This window comes from Fragaria vesca, linkage group LG2 (assembly GCF_000184155.1).
Source record: "Fragaria vesca subsp. vesca linkage group LG2, FraVesHawaii_1.0, whole genome shotgun sequence".
In the NCBI taxonomy this organism is placed as follows: Eukaryota; Viridiplantae; Streptophyta; class Magnoliopsida; order Rosales; family Rosaceae; genus Fragaria; species Fragaria vesca.
Genome location: NC_020492.1, coordinates 14,937,207 through 14,953,784, shown reverse-complemented (window position 1 = coordinate 14,953,784; position 16,578 = coordinate 14,937,207). Strand labels below are relative to the sequence as shown.

At 36.6% G+C, this 16,578-nt stretch overlaps 3 protein-coding genes across 3 annotated transcripts; 2 read left to right on the top strand and 1 right to left on the bottom strand.

The window, feature by feature from the left end:
- The first annotated feature begins 635 nt into the window (after positions 1-635).
- On the top strand, positions 636-4,088 carry LOC101305999. The gene is made up of 9 exons (XM_004290503.1): positions 636-838; positions 909-974; positions 1,742-1,822; positions 2,270-2,323; positions 2,413-2,481; positions 3,192-3,254; positions 3,417-3,499; positions 3,593-3,658; positions 3,758-4,088. Exons 1-9 carry the CDS (start codon positions 767-769, stop codon positions 3,792-3,794), a joined length of 591 nt encoding a protein of 196 aa, XP_004290551.1. The 5' UTR covers positions 636-766; the 3' UTR covers positions 3,795-4,088.
- Positions 4,089-6,969: 2,881 nt separating this feature from the next.
- Positions 6,970-10,448, bottom strand: LOC101305712 (LRR receptor-like serine/threonine-protein kinase RCH1-like). The gene is made up of 2 exons (XM_004290502.1): positions 7,634-10,448; positions 6,970-7,484 (listed from the first exon to the last, which is right to left on the bottom strand). Exons 1-2 carry the CDS (start codon positions 10,446-10,448, stop codon positions 7,027-7,029), a joined length of 3,273 nt encoding a protein of 1,090 aa, XP_004290550.1. The 3' UTR covers positions 6,970-7,026.
- Positions 10,449-14,252: 3,804 nt separating this feature from the next.
- LOC101294335 lies at positions 14,253-16,044 on the top strand. The gene is made up of 6 exons (XM_004292493.1): positions 14,253-14,660; positions 14,941-15,055; positions 15,186-15,267; positions 15,506-15,557; positions 15,718-15,772; positions 15,968-16,044. Exons 1-6 carry the CDS (start codon positions 14,253-14,255, stop codon positions 16,042-16,044), a joined length of 789 nt encoding a protein of 262 aa, XP_004292541.1.
- The last annotated feature ends 534 nt before the right edge of the window (positions 16,045-16,578 follow it).

Sequence of the window (16,578 nt, the reverse complement as noted above, 5' to 3'; positions counted from 1 at the left end):
TTAAATAGGTTCATTACATTACCAAAATCATGTTTTCTTTTTTGTCTAAATTCAATCCATTGCATAAACATATTCAAATAACATTAAAGAGAATCAAATGTAAGTCATTAAAGAGAATCAAATGGGCCGTTCCGATGTAGGTTGAAAAAAAAGGCATCAACTTAGTAACACAATAGCCCTCTAACACCTAATAGATAAGAAAATTTCAATCATTCCATAATCCATGTAATCTTTTTTTTTTAATATATATAAATATATATATAATAAAAATTGATGACGTGACGTGTCGGAGGTTGAGATGGCGTGTCGGTCAACATGTCAGGACGTGTCGAAAAAGTCCACATTTTTCAACATGTCACGTGGCATATCAGACATGTGTCAGGCCGTGTCGCCATGTCAGACACTCCGACACTGCAAGGGTGTGAAGTGTCCGTGCAACATAGGACCTCTCTAATTTGACATAGTACAGTCGTGATGATTAATGGATTCATCATTCTATTTCTTTAAAAATAAAAAACAAAATAAAGGAAAAGTCCATTGGGATGGATATATAGCAGTGGCTCAATAGTAACGCTCTCAAGTCTCAACTCTAAAGCCCATCAAACTGTCACTTTGCAACTTATCAGCCATGGCTGTCACTCTCTCCTCTCACTCAGCCTGCGCATGTCTGCTTCGTTCACCGCGCACCTCCGTATCCCGGTTTTCGCCGCAGTCCTTCAAATTGGGTTCTTATCCCCAGCTTCCGCGGACCACTCTACCGCCCAGAATGCTCGTCGTTCGCGCTGCTAGAACCGAGTCCAGAGGAGTCTCTCTTGGCTTCAGACCTCCCAGTTTTGAGGTATCAATTGTTTTATGTATTCATTTTTTTAAAATGATTTTTGCCTAACTTGGATTTTTGTTGGTCATAGATTCCAGAGCCACTTACTGGGAAAGTTTGGAAATTGGAGGACTTTGAATCCCATCCTGCTTTACTGGTCAGTTCAATTTATATACTATTCCATTGGTTATATTTCAGACGTTGGCATTGGCATTCTGTTTGAAACAAAGGCCGCAAATCCTTAAATCACAAAGCATTTGCAATTTGAAAGTGAAAAATCTTGGATGATAAATTCAACTATGATTTTATAGACAATGTGATGATAGGATTCAGAAAAAGTAATGACTACTGAGATCACTTGGGTTTTGGAATTTCGGTTTCATATTTGGGTGGTTAAATTAGAGCTGTTAGTGAGCTTATCTATGAACCAGATAGGCCAAGATTTGTCGTACAAGTTAAATTTAATTGCGAAATGAACTGAGAATGAAATTAAAATGCAACTGACTGCAACTCTTATATCTGCTAGCCTGCTGGGTATCAAAATACTATAGATATATGTCGGTGTCAACTTTATATAGCTCAAATTAGTTTTATGGTAAGAGTCATTATCTTCCTTTTGTTGATTTTACTGGAATCTTTTACTCGGGAGTTTGGGAAAGTTAGTTGGATCTTTGGATTGGCATCTTCGGAATCTTTTCTGATATTTCATGAACTGTGTCGTATGTGACTTCTGAGTTTTAAGAGAAAGAAATAGTCAGTGCAATCTGTTGCAATATCTGACTTTGGAACAAATCAGCCCAAGTGAACATATACGAAATTGGCTGCAATTTTATGTGGTTTTATTAATTTAATCGAACTTTTCATGTATTCTATCTTGCTCTGCATGTAAGCACATACTTGCATCTTAACAATTTGATGATGCAGGTTATGTTTATCTGCAACCACTGCCCGTTTGTTATACACCTCAAAAAAGCTATTGTCAAACTTGCGAATTTTTATATGAAGGTAAAGAGTTGAATACATTGCTTTCTGAGAGCTTGCTCTTTTTTACAGTTATCGAACTTCAATTAGTATATCGCAAATGATTTTTATTCTTGAATACTTTCCATTCTGAGAGCTTGCTCTCTTTATGGATTCCTCCAGACTCCGTTGAGTATGAATATAGGAAGAAATTTATTGAAACAAGAAAAAAGACACAGTGCAAACACCTTTTTTTTATTTTAATTTTATTTTATTAGTATCATAGAAGCATATACACATGATATGTGTGCGTCGGTGGAAGTTGCAATAGGAAGAGGGAAAGTACTGGAGGAAAGGAGAACGTTTTCTGGCTATATAGTATGCGTAGTTACTATGTTGCTCCTGATTATTATGAGAGTTGATACAAAAACTGCAGAAGTTATGTTTATCACTGTCATCATTCTCATCATTGCTATGTTTTTTTGTTTACAGAAAGGACTTGCAGTTGTTGCGATATCTTCAAATTCTGTAACAACTCACCCACAGGTACAAGGGCTTATACTGATTCCGTAATTTGGGATTAAAGCTTACGAAGCTATTATATGTTCTGCCAATAGTGGGACTCTTCTTGATAGGATGGGCCCGAGTTCATGTCAGAAGAGGCTAGACTTTTCAAGTATCCTTTCCCATATCTATATGACGAGGTGTGCTATTGTCAATCAACGCATGCTTTATAGATCTCCTCATCTTTTGTTTTTTTTTGTTTTCATTCTTTTTACTTTATTTTAATTTTACTTTTTGCTTCTTGAAGTGTCTTTTATGAATGTTCGTATGAATCTTGCTTGGTTTTGGTTGGCACATAAGTTCATGTTCATGCGTGCATGCACACATGCATTCATCATAGCCACAATTAAACTTTTATCATTTTCAAACTAGAAAATATGAAAGTAGTGATGAATGTAATATTATGAGTAGCTGGAAACTTTGCATGCCTGAAAGTCAGGGGAGGTTCAATGCAAAAGCACATTATAAACATTGGTCAGTAGAAAGTAAAAACTCAACTCCAAAATTTGATTTTGTTGAAATGTAAGGGAAGCTATTAGGTTAGATATAGAGGAAAGAAATTGAGGTACTGTTGACTATTCCCACACTCCATGACTTTGACTCGCTCTTTCCCCTTTTATGTTTGACTAGTTTTTTTTTGTTTTTTAATATTTATTTATTTATTGCTGGGTATAGACTAGCCAACCTAAAACTGATATCTTTGATTGTAGGTCATTGCACCTTGAATTTAGTGTATCTATAATAAATTGATCCAAGTTAAATACAATTGCTGTTTCATTCCTGGTCATTATCTGACTCCTGAAAGCTTGTCAGACACTAGACTAATGCATGATGAATATGTTTAACAAAGTCACAGGATGTTGCCCGAGAATTTGGAGCAGTTTGCACACCGGAATTTTTCCTATTTAAAAAGGTGACTGCACCGATTTATTTGCCGAAACTTTATTAGCGCAGTGTCTCATTATCTTTTTCTCAAGGGGTCAATTCTCAAATCATCACTATAATCTTGATATGAGTTCAAACTTATTTGGTTTACTCCCTTCTAGCATGACCTGGATTTATTTTTGTGTAACAGGATGGACGCAGGCCATTCGAATTGGTGTACCATGGCCAGTTTGATGATTCGAGACCTAGTAATAATGTGCCTGTAACCGGAAGGTTGAATGTGTGGGTTTAGCTTAATTTTCTTACGTATTAGCTGTATGACTTCTATTCAATAGTATATGAACTGGTTTTAAATACTCTATCTAGGGACTTGAGTTTGGCAATAGATTGTGCTCTCAGTTGCCAACCAGTACCATCAGCTCAGAAACCCAGGTACATCCTTCAGATACTACATCCATCGGTTCTTTAGAATTATATCAGCCTTGATTACATTGTGAAATTCAATCATTCCTTCCCCTTTTCTTTTGGCAGCATTGGATGTAGCATAAAGTGGCACCCTGAGAGATAACAAGATAATAATTAATCTCTGAGTAATATCTTTATTTCAGTGTTTCTTTGTAATGGCCAACAGCCCTAATGATTCAGATTGTAACCTGTAAATTTTTGGTTTTCTTCTCAGTTCATCCACGCCTGTTTCATTTCTTTGGATCCATGAAGCCACAAAATGCCAGGAAAAGTGTAATATTTTATTTTTATTGTTCTCATTTCGGTTAGAAGCAGTAGTAAACAAAAATTTTCTTTTGTAAATTGTAAGAGTAATCAATAAAGTCATCTCCGTCAGTGTATGGGGAGTCTGGTGACCTACGCAAATCAGATATATGGCTAGCGGTATTGTTCAAATTATTCTGTTGATTTCTCTTTTTTGAAAAAACTGAACACTCAAGTGTAAATAAACTGTAGAAAACTGTAGGTAGAAACGTAGCTGTTCCCTGAAATAAATGTAAAGGCTGTTTCAAACTTTTATGACTCTTAATATGTGCAAATGTGCAGGGTATCTCCGTCTTTAGTCCCTTGTTCAGGGGGAATGGTTTTAGTTGCAGGACGTACATCAACAAGCTGGAAGTTCCTCTTCTCTATGCTCAACATGCTACGATATTAAAATACCCAAACAAACATACCTCATGGTTTCATACATAAATTCATGTATATGTATTTGCACCAACACATGCAAGCTCATGGGCATGGGCATATTGGAGTACTCATTGTGGTATGTATTCTCTGCTAATATGAGGCTATAGGACTTCTCTTTTCCTCTTTTGATTTGTGAGTCTGTATATATGATATTTAGAGAATAAGTTTACAGACATTTTTTACATTATCAGCTGAAAAGGACACTGTTTTCATTTATCTTTTATTTTGTCACATGTTTTGGCAGATGGATGATTTTGTTAATATCTTTTTTATTTTTGTCAATAAAATTAACCAGTTTCTTTCCAAATCTGACCCTTCCTTTTAATCTAGGTTGGAAGTTGTTATCATAAAATAACCCACTATAACGTCATTAGCTAGGTCATGAGTGTGTCAGGAGATATATTGTAATTGAATGAAAAGTAATAAGGAAATATATAAATGTTAAAAAGTTATAATTGGTGATTGATCTGAGTATAACCGTATGTTTCCTTGATTTGCCCTATCGTGTGTTTCTGGATTGTATTGTTTTGGAAAGAGTGTTTTTCTAGATTACTGTTAGTGTACAAACATAATCAATTGTAATCAAATTGATGTGAGGTCCTTTCATGCAATATGGTTACAGTACTTGATATTTAGTATCTTTTGTAGTAGAGAATTGATTGATTTGATTTTTATAGATAGCTTGCGATCATTGTATTTAAACTAAAGTGAGGTCTTTTTATGTAACGTATTTACAGTACCTGATATCTAGTACCTTTTCTAGTAGGGAATTGATTGATTTGATGTTGTTATATAGCTTGCAATTATTATTACTAGCCTTTATACCCGCGCATTTCGCTTGTAGAAAATGTTATATATCAGACGGAAAAATTAAACAAGAAATATATTTAATTTTTATAAGACATATTTCAAGAGACCTAGTATACATAATAAGGGAGAAATAAAACATGTAAAGAACCTTGAGTTTTGCTTAAGAGAAGCTGAGGGAATGATGTCAATTAGTAGTAATTTATACTATTTGTTTAGTGGTAGACTAAGAAGTTAAGTGGTAGTTTTTTTTCCCCTCGTTTATAGCTTTGTGTTGAAGTGAATGGGGAGTTCCCACGTTCATTTTAGTTTTTACCAAATAAGACTGATTGTTCACGTATTGTTTGATTCACTAATTTACCCTAGTAGAGGTGATATGTTTGTTTCAGGGTTACTTTAGGTAACTCAAAATTTGGTGAAGCTTTGTGGGTCTCGCTTTATTGTAGTAAAGATTTTTTTTGAAAGCAGAATGTATATAATCTGTTTCTCATGCTCCCCATATCTGCTGGAGGCGAATGGGGATAGAGTTTATGGTTCCAAACTTCTTGTAGTAGATATGTTTGAGCCATTACAATTGGTTCCTAAGTTTTCTGATCAAGACTGTTTGAGCCCTTACCTGGGATCAAAATTCATCCTAATTTCAAATCACAATTTATATGCACTATGATTGGATGAATGCTTACCGTTGGATCGGGTAGTGTCAAACTATGGGCCTCAAGTTTTTCAATTTATTTATTTATTTTTCCGAAATATTCTGCCGTTGTATTATGTTGTTAGTATTAACATTACAAAAATCATAAATATCTGAGGAGATCTGTAGTGAAAAACTTGCTGGTCAATGTTAATGCTTTGAGTATATGATAAAAAGCTGTAGGGGTTTTAGATATAAGATCAATATGTTTTTTTAAAATGGGAATTTGGATATGCTCGAGTTCTTGAAATCCTATAGCTTCTGGAAGACTATTTAGGAGATGATTATTAATAGTTTGCTTGCATTCTTAGTGATTAGAACTTGTAAGCTACAATATACAAATCAGTGGGCCTGAGATGATTCAGTATCACATGTCTAAAGGACAGTATTTCTTTTCAAGAACATGCAGAATGAAATTTCTTTTTCTTTGCGAAAATATTTGTTGGGAAAGCTCATGCCAAACAGGAATGTCACTACCATTGCCCCACAGACAACTCAATTAGGCTTGAAAGCTATTGTACTGCTGTTGGTCCCCAACTTGATAATTGCAAAGCTTGCTGGTTCGTTCTTTGGTAACGTATAGCATATTATGAATTTGCATTGTTAATGGAAGCAGGTTATTCTATTTTCTGGACAATGCTGAAAATTTGCTTTTGGTAATTTAGTATGCGAGGGCGGGCTATCTTGCGAGTCTGAACAATAACACTAGAGGCATGAAAACTTGAGAAGTCTTTTTTTTTTTCTTTTTTTTCTTTTTCCTGAAAGTTAACTGTCAATTGTGGCTGGTGTTAGTTGTTAGAAATATACTAGGTTCAGAGTATGATCAAGCGTGAGTGGGTGAGAACAATAAAACATTAGTTACCCTAGATTGCAAACAAAACCACACCTGCCTTCCTCAGTCCTCAACCACAGGAGATTTCTTTCAGCTCGTAAATTGTAGGCAAATAGTTAGAAAATAAGACATTAGGCTCTGAAGACTATGCATTTGATCATAGTTTCTTCTGATCTAAATGAGTGAACTAACAATTTTACTCCTAGCTGAATCATAGTGAAAAGGATATCATGTCTTATTGCTACTGCACAGCATCATCAATCTATACAAGTTTTACTTTTATCTGGGAAAACAAGAAGGTGAACCAATTAGAGGTTCAGATGACCTCGAGAAACTAGAACTGTGAACTGCAGTTTTCCTGTTTGTCACAACTCCCTGGCCGAGAAATTTTGGGTTTTCACAATCCTCATTTTCATGCTTGATCTCCTTGAGCATTGCTGTGACATCTTTCATTGTCGGCCTTTCCTCCGGGGAGGGATTAACGCAGAGAAGAGCCACCCCAAGAACTTGAAACATTTCTTGAATTTCTGTCCCTGATCTCAGTATTAGCTGATGATCAACAATTGACGTAAATTCTTTGTTTCTCTCTCCAAGTTCCTTATTAACCCAAGTGACAATATGTTCACCCTCAGGAATCTTGTTATCTGTTGGTTCCTTCCCTGTTAGGACCTCTAGGAGCACCACTCCATAGCTATACACGTCACTCTTTTCTGTGATCCTCAAACTGTATCCATATTCTGCAATGTGGAGTGTGAAAAATATTCAGAGTAGGAATATATTAAAGGCCAATTAAGTAAAGTACTTAAGATGTAGGTGGAGATGAACAAAACAAATCTGGCAAACTATTGACCCATTTTAAGTTTTATTTGAGTATGTAGAGGACTACCTGGAGCAATGTACCCATAAGAACCTGCAACTGTGTTGGAAGCTCTGCAGCATTCTGGAGAACCCAAAAGCTTTGCAAGGCCAAAATCTGCAAGAAGAGATTCATACTGTGGCCCTACCAAGATGTTGTTCGCCTTAATATCTCGATGAATGATTGGAGGAATGCAATCATGATGAAGATAAGCTAAGCCATGAGCTGCTCCCAGTACAATCTTGTACCTTGTATCCCAGTCCAAGAACACCCTCTTCTCATGGAGCAATCCAGCTAAGCTCCCATTACTGATGAAATCAAACAAAAGCAATCTGGTTTTCCCATTTTTACAACACCCCAGAAGCCTCACTATATTCTTATGCCTTATCGATCCAAGAGTATGAACTTCTGTAAAGAAAAAGTCTCTTTCTGGAAGCTCCCCATTGTTTATCGGCCATAACTTCTTCACTGCAATGACATGTCTTGTTGGAGTCTCTACACGATAAACTACTCCTGAGCCTCCCTTGCCAACAATGTTTGAGTCTGACAGCTTAGTCACAATGTCATTAACTGAAAAATCAAGCTTCTGAAATGGGGTGAAATCCCACACCAGATCTTCTTCTTCTTTACTGTTTGTCATCCCAAATGTGATTCCCCAGACTCTGACAAACAAAGCTATTCCAGCAAGCATAACAAATATAGTTGCAGTTACACTCAGAAGGATACAAATAATCAGATATCTGATGGATTTCTTCTCATGCAGGTTTCTGTTTAGTTGGCACTCATTTCCGTTGATGCATAACTTGTGATTACCGGCAAATGCAGATGGAGGTAGCTCTTTGAAAAATTTAGTATTGGGAAGTAGACCTGAAAAGTCGTTGTATGAGACATTCAGGGCAACGAGGTTGTCCAGATCCCCAAGTACTTTCAAGCTTCCTGTCAGCATATTGTGGGAGATATCCATATTGGCAAGTTTTGAGAAATTTGAGAAGCTTTCTGGAATGGGGCCTGTCAGAGAATTCCAGCTCAGATTCAAGAGAATATCGAGCCCTTGCAAGCGTCCAATCTCATCTGGGATAGTGCCTGTGATTTTGTTTCTGCTTATTTCCAACAACTGCAAATCCCTACAGAGGCTCAGTGACTTGGGAATGGAACCAGTAATGTGGTTTCCATTGATGACCAGTTTGTTTAAGGATTTCAGCTTACCAAAAGGTTCAGGAATCTCACCATCTATCTGGTTCATGGACAGGTCTAAAACATTAAGACCAGTAAGATATTGGAATGATGAAGGAATGCTGCCCTGGAGCTCATTTCCATGCAAATCAACCATTTCTAACCGGGTGCAGTCTCCTATTTCAGCAGGAATTATTCCGGTAAAATGATTTCCTGACAATTCTAGGAAGCTCAATCTCTGCAGGAGCCGAATTCCGGATGGTATCTGACCTGTTAAGTTGTTTGATCCGAGGCGTAAGCGGATCAAATTGGTACAGTAGCCAATATTGCTTGGAACTTGTCCTGAGAATTCATTTGATATCAACAACAGTTCCGTTAAGTTCTTGAGGTCAAATAAAGATTTCGGTATGGACCCACTAAGGAAATTGCCTGAAAGATCCAATGCTTGAAGTTTCCTACAGTTGGCCAGCTCAGTTGGTATGCTTCCTTGGAGCTGATTCTTCCAGGCAAAGAAAAGAGTAAGTTCTCTTAATTGCCCAATGACAGGTGGAATTGTACCTGAAAATTTGTTGTTATCCAATTCCAGTTGCTTTAAACTGGAAATATTTCCAAGTAAAGACGGTATGCTGCCTGATATCTGATTTTCAGACATGAGAAGCTCCTCCAATGCCACCAAGTTTGCAAAAGACAATGGAACCTCACCACTCAGAAGATTCAACGAGAAATCGATAACTTTCAATTTTGAACAGTTCCCTAGTGCTTCTGGGATGCTTCCTTTGAGATTGTTCTTCCACAGTAGCACTCTTCTTAGCTTGTTCAATAGACCAAGTTGAACAGGAATTTGACCAGCAAGCTGGTTATCATACAGAAACAAATCTTGTAAGGCTGAACAATTACCTATTTCTGGTGGGATGTAACCTGAGAGATTTGCTGTATAAATCGAAAGAGTTTGGAGATTCTTAAGTTCTCCTATGCTTCTTGGAATTTGTCCCCTGATTCCTGTAGCTGCAAGGCCAAGGAAAGTTAGTCCCTTGCAGTTTGATATCTGCATTGGGATTTCACCTTGAATGTCAGGATTCCCGCCTGCACGGAAGACTTCCAGATTCCACAACTGGCCTATTTCAGCAGGAATCGTTCCAGATAACTGGTTATCGTACAGTTCAAGTTGTTGAAGCTCAGAACAGTTTCCGATTTCTCTTGGAATTGCACCATTCAAGGAATTAGAATTCAGTGATAACAACTGCAGTTGTGATAATTTCCCCATCTCATGTGGGATGTAACCTCTTAGAGCATTGAAGCTGAGATCTAGGGTGGTTAGTGATGACAAGTTTCCAATTGCCTTTGGAATTTCTCCACTGAGGTTGGCATTTGAGAGTACAAGGGTGGTGAGATGATTAAAGGTGAGTAGCTGGATAGGGAATCTGGTTGGTATATTGATTGAGGTTATTGTGATTTCTGAAACAAATCCTGTTTCAGAACATCTGACATAATCCCATTTGCATGGATCGTAGGCTGTTGGATTCCAGGAAGAAAAATGGGCAGCTGAGGAAGAAGAATTGAAGGTTGAAAGCCATGAAAGGAGGGAGAGACCCTCTTGGTTCAGAGCAGATATGGCAGGAAATAGAGAGATGTTGAGAAACAAGAGAATTATAGTGATGGCATTAGTTGACATGATGAGGTTGATCTCTGCATCAAGATTTCTGCGTGTGGATGCTGGTATATTGAAATCTAAGGAGGTTTTTCTCTTCAAATTCTTCAAACTGATATCTTATTGGAAATGGACTAAGAAATGGGGCCTGGAGGGACATATTAGTTTATGATTTCTAAAATACTTAAACAGTATGTAAGGGCCCTAATTGCAGGTTTTGTTGGAATTATCAGAGGCTTGTTCTATGAATAATTGACGACAACATAATTATTCACCTTATATCCCTTTGGTCTTGGTTTGTTTTGCCACTGCTAACATTTGGAGTATCATGATTGTCATGTGAGGCAAGCACTACAGGACAGCAGAAGAAAGATTTCGTTAAGCTTTTCTCGTTTTCATTGTTCGCCAAGTTTCGGTGGTATCTTTTGTATAGTCACAGTCGGGTGGCCTGAAGGATATATACCGAAACAAAATTGTTGTAATATCATCTTCATGCGTTTGAAATTTTCAGTTTTGAAGTTCATACCGTCTTATACAGTAACTACTGACACTGAGAAGCATATATATGTTGGATTTTACTTTCTGCAATTCTGTTACATTTATGAAATCTGAGTAACTCGTATGTGTACAACTGCATGTATATGCAACATCTCTCACGATGAATAATTATTTCACCATTAGGTATCCATTGAAGTTCAATGGCGGAGCTTGATTTAGATTTCCGAAGGGACCAATATATACAAAAACCTTGATCTTAATTGAATACATAATTGGACAATAATTATGAGAAAGTTTCGAATTGCCGAGGGGCCGCAACTCTCTCCCGCCCCATGATTGAACATTTGAACCAACGTTCTATACCGATGTCAATCATACCATGGACTCCATAAATTTTTAATGAGGTAGGTATATGGTACCTGGATTATAAATTTCTGTTATACTGTTTTCTTTCTAATTCATCGAAGTTTTTAATAATTACGATTGCTCATCTTATAATTCGCGTAACAATCCACATCAAGCAACCCTCCTAAACAAAAAATGAAGAAAGAAAAAGTTTAAAAAAGATGAGACATCAACCTTTTACATGATCTATATGAGTATGGTGAGGACTGAGGACTCCATTCCATCTTGTACTATTAAAGTCGTTGATCCTTTTTCTTGCCCTATATGCATGTACCTTCCCAATACCCCAATAAAAGCAGCATGGCTAGATTTGGCTCTGCCCACAAAATCTGGCGTTATAAATCTTTGCAAGAACCTCCTAGCCTTCATTAGATATTTCTTTCCCATCCATTTTATCAGATCTGTTTTCCTTTTTCAAGGTTGATGGCTTCATCCTAAATTAATACATATGGGGCCATGGAAGAAGACAAAGCACACCAGAGCATCATTTTTGTATCAATTATTTCAAAAGAATTAGAAGTACACGATTAACTCCACAAGTTTCTAAGATATAGTGAGGTGTGGTATAGTGAGGCGTAAAAACCGTGGGGAAGCCCTAGTCAAAGATGATATTGATTCATTGAAGGGAGTTAAGGAATATAAGAAACATACAAACAGAAAAGATCGAATAAGGAAAATGATGTATGGTTTAGCTACAGTAGGTCTCCGAAAGATATCTACACATTGTGAATTGGAAACTAGTGGGATATATAGCTGTATCATCTTGGCCCTATGTGTTCCATGTTTGGGATGAGTTATGTATGGAACTATGGATGGTGGGAGCAAGTGATCCCCCAGCCACACTAAGTTAAAGCAACACAGTTCTCCATTTCTGTTCTGCATATATTTGTGACGGAAAGACATTGCATCAATTCTATGTTGTTTAATTAGGGCATTTTAAGGTTGAGTTTTTCGAACAATCCATTGTTTACGTTCCGTTCCAAGGATCATTGTCTTAAAAACTGTAGACCTCGCGCGGAAATCTTATATCAGTCAAGTCGTGTCATATGTATATATACATGTTGTTTCTGATATGCTAAAAAAATTAATAGCTATATATGTTCTGCTTCATTAGCTAATAAATTTTTGTGCTATGATCGGGTCAGATTTGTTAGCTAAATTCCATGCAGTCAATTCTTTAAGATGCTCTTGCTTCTTCTGGTGCTTGTGGCTGCAACCCTTTCTATTGTGGTTCTTCATCGGGTTTTTAAGGTTAATTAGACTTGTAAGTAGGGTCTTGCACTCTTGCTCCTAACTTGGTCTCTTCTGCTATGACCAGTGCAGATCCCGGATTTAAACTTGGTCTAGGCTAATTGGCTCTCTTATATGAGAAGGAAAAAAAAATACGATATTATTTCCAGTTAGACCCAATTTTCTTAAGACGGAGGAAAAAATGAGGGAAAAAATTAAGAAGGAAAGTAATAAATACTGACATAAAATAAGAAAATATGGTATGAAAAATGAGAGAGAGAGAGAGGAAAACAAAGTTTAAAGAGGAAAAAGGGGACACCGGACTCGAACCTAAGTCATGGGAGAACATGAAATTATAATCTTGACACAACTGAACTAACAACAATTTTTTTTTCAAGGTGTACAAATACATTAACCATATAGGTTTTTTGTCTAGGCTTGAGCCCATAAAGCCTTCCAAGTAGATCCCGTCCCTGGCTATGACACTACGTACCGCCTCTCGCCGTAACTCTTCACCATCGGAATCTTTCCTTTCGACAAATTCACCCATCTGTTGCATGTAGTGAGCAACTTAAAGGAGGATGTCATGAATGATCTAGTTAGAGCAAACTTACGTCTAGCAGCTTAATGAGAAATCTCTTGCCGATTTGTGTATCTTCTGAGCATGAATGATCTAGTTAGAGCCAAATTATGAGCTGAATCATTGACCTATATCAGAACTTTTTCTTAAAAGAAAGAAGCCCTACATGTAGTGACACTCAATGATCATGCATCACTATACAGAAGGTCGATCGACAAAGCTTAAACATGTGAAGCATAAAAGAAAGTGGAGAAAGCATGCAATGATCGATGCTAGCTATATAACAGCCTAAAAGAAAGATGGAGATGGCTTTTGTGGCCGGGGAGGGGCCTGGCCGGCCGTCTCTTTGCTCAGCATCGAAGCAACCAAAATAAGTTGTACAGTTATACTGGTGTCGTGTTTCATGAATTCCAACCAACTGCCAGAGGATTGGCTCATTGGCTGGTTTTTGATATGAGATGCATGCATGCATGATATTTATAAACATGAATATATATGATATATATAACTTGAATAATTTTTTTATCATGTAAATAGTCGAACTCACAACATTTCACTTATTAAAATAGAGATTATGTCACTAGATCAAATGGTATTGGGCATATAACTTATGGTTGTTAGTCTTATATATATGATCACACAAATAAAATAAAAGGAAATAAATTAGGGTTACAACTAAGCATGATTAAACTGCAATGTTGGTCTCAAGAAAACTTGACTCTAATACCATGTTACACAAACTGACTACTAAATATTTTGAATAGACGAACCAATTTGGGTATCTTTTATTCCTAATTTCAGTGCCCGTCTTGGTTGCTCACAGTAGCACTACTCTTGCATTCATGCAAAACCTAGTCTTACATGCATCGAGAATAGCTTTTAGAACGAATTTGGGTATCTTTTCACTTAAAAACAAACCAACCAAATTAAAGATCATAAAGACATCAAGGATTCTTTGCTACCTTCGCAAGTATAGAATGTACCCCAAAGTCCCCCCTCCCTCCTTTTATCAAGAACATCAATATTCTTTGCCTCTTATGGAGTTAACCAGCTGATCTCATTATTTGTAATACTCTGCCTGTTTCTCTCAAAAATTGTATACAATTCTGAAATCCATGGCCTCACTGACCCAACATTCAGTAGGAGCTTATTGCCGCAGACCAAAGAAAAGCTCCATCAACATCAACGCATCTTCTGCTACTTCGACGCTCAATGCCAAAATTCATAGGGCCAGCCTTGCTTCTTTTCAGTTACCATTGAACATCGAAAAGAAGGCGGCTTTGATTACAATTTCGAATGTTAACCGAAAAAAACGCAAAGATGAACAATGGAGAGTGTTCGGAAGCGATGACGGATCATGTGGGATTGCGCCTATGCCAGCACCTCCTTCTGCTGCGGAGTTGGCTAAAGATTTCTACAATGCCATCAATTCCAAGGACATAAACAAACTGGATCCACTTCTAGCTGAGGACTGCCAGTATCAGGATCTTGTGTTTTACGTTCCCTTTGAAGGAAAAAAACAGGTTGGTACGTTTATTATGTTTATATTCTTTCTTCATCTCATACGACTTGTTCGATTAGTGAAGAAGTTCTGAGAGAGCAAAATCGTACGTATAACATTGATATTATAGGTACATACACTGTAGCTGCTTCTTTCCTTCTATATATTGGGATTTAGATTCTTCTATATTAATTCACAAACGTTTAATTTTGATCATAATGTTTCTACTCACAATTTTTTCCCATTATACCTTTGTTTGGTTAATTTAGTGAGTTGAAGAATTTGAGGAATGTTTGTAACAGGGTGTTCTCCCCTTCTTTGCCAAGATGATGGATGCAATGGGACCTAATATCGTTTTCGTTATTGACAATGCGACAGAAGGAGAAAAATTGACTGCCAGTGTGATTTGGCATCTAGGTAAAACGTTTTAGTAGATTGAAAATTTTATTAACATGCATGGAGCTCTTGACTGTTAACGTGTAGTTTTTNTTTTTTTTTTTTTTTCAAGTGAAGTTAATATCTAGTCCTTGACTTTTTGAAATAACAGAGTGGAAAAATAAAGTCATACCCTTCGCCAAAGGTTGCACATTTTTCGAATACGAAGAATTTGATGGACGTCTTTTGCTTAGGTATCCTTTCCGGTTTTCGAATTCTATATCTGAACATGATCGGCCAATATTTTGTAGTTATTAATCTATGATTTACTAACTAGTCTAGCTACTATACTAATATCGATTAATAACTAAAAAATGGCTTAGAAAAATGGCAAGAGGATTGGTAGAAATACTTCAATCCTCCTAGCTAGATATTCTTTTCCTTCTTGTTTTGATATATTACCCTGCTTAATTAACAAAATAATGTGTGCAGGAAAGCAACCGGCATGGCAGAAATTCCATTCAAACCTGGTGATTTCGTATTGGTACGGAACGATTAATACTGAAAGTCCATCGTTTGGTTCATTGGAAGAGCTGGCTTCTACTTATGATGAACGAATTTGGAATTCATCGTTTCTCTGAGTACTATAGAACTTCCATACGATCTTCATTGATTAACCTTGTGTATTACATACATTTTTGCAGAAATTTTTAAAGTCAGCAAGTACCTTCTTCGATCTCTACCCAATGGCAGCAGAAGGTAATTAAGCATAGAAAATTATATCAAATTAATACTCCCTTCTTAGCAAGCCACAAGTTTATAGACAGAGATAATTATTACTTAAAACTGTACAGGATGCAAATAACCATGCAAAACCTATATTTTCAAAGGAAAAATTAAGTAACTTCTCTTTCTTAATGATTAATGATATAGCTAGTGGGTTTTTCCTTGCAGCGTTATTGAAATCTCATGAGGAAGAACCGCATGAAGGATTATCTTCGTTACTAGACAAGTTTTTTGGCAGGCACTGAACTGAAGTGCATACATGACCTAAGAGTGAAATTCATGCAAACTAGCAGTACGGAGTCACTTGTATTTTCTCGATCTATCTCGCAGCCAAAACATCATTATTACATGTTCTTCTTCTATAGTTCTATGTATTTTAACTTTTTAATAAAAGATACTAGAGACCGGCAAACTACTCACACAATCACAATTTATGAGTGTAAGAAAGTTGATAGCTGGTTTTTGAAATTACAATATAATTCATATGTTAATTGTTGGGGAAAAGAAATTTACACACCTTTAATTACAATCCACACAATTTAACACACTTTTAACTCTGAAATTGCTTTGTAATGAGGTGAACCCACACCCATTCAAATATCTATATATATATATATATATATATATATGTTTGTAAACACGTGAATGAATCAATTCATTCACATTCCTACATATATTAGTACACGCAAGAAACATCATACACCTGAATGATTGAGATTTTATGCCAGATATACTAGTAAACTGCTATTCATGTAAACGTATGTTTAACTTTGATGTTG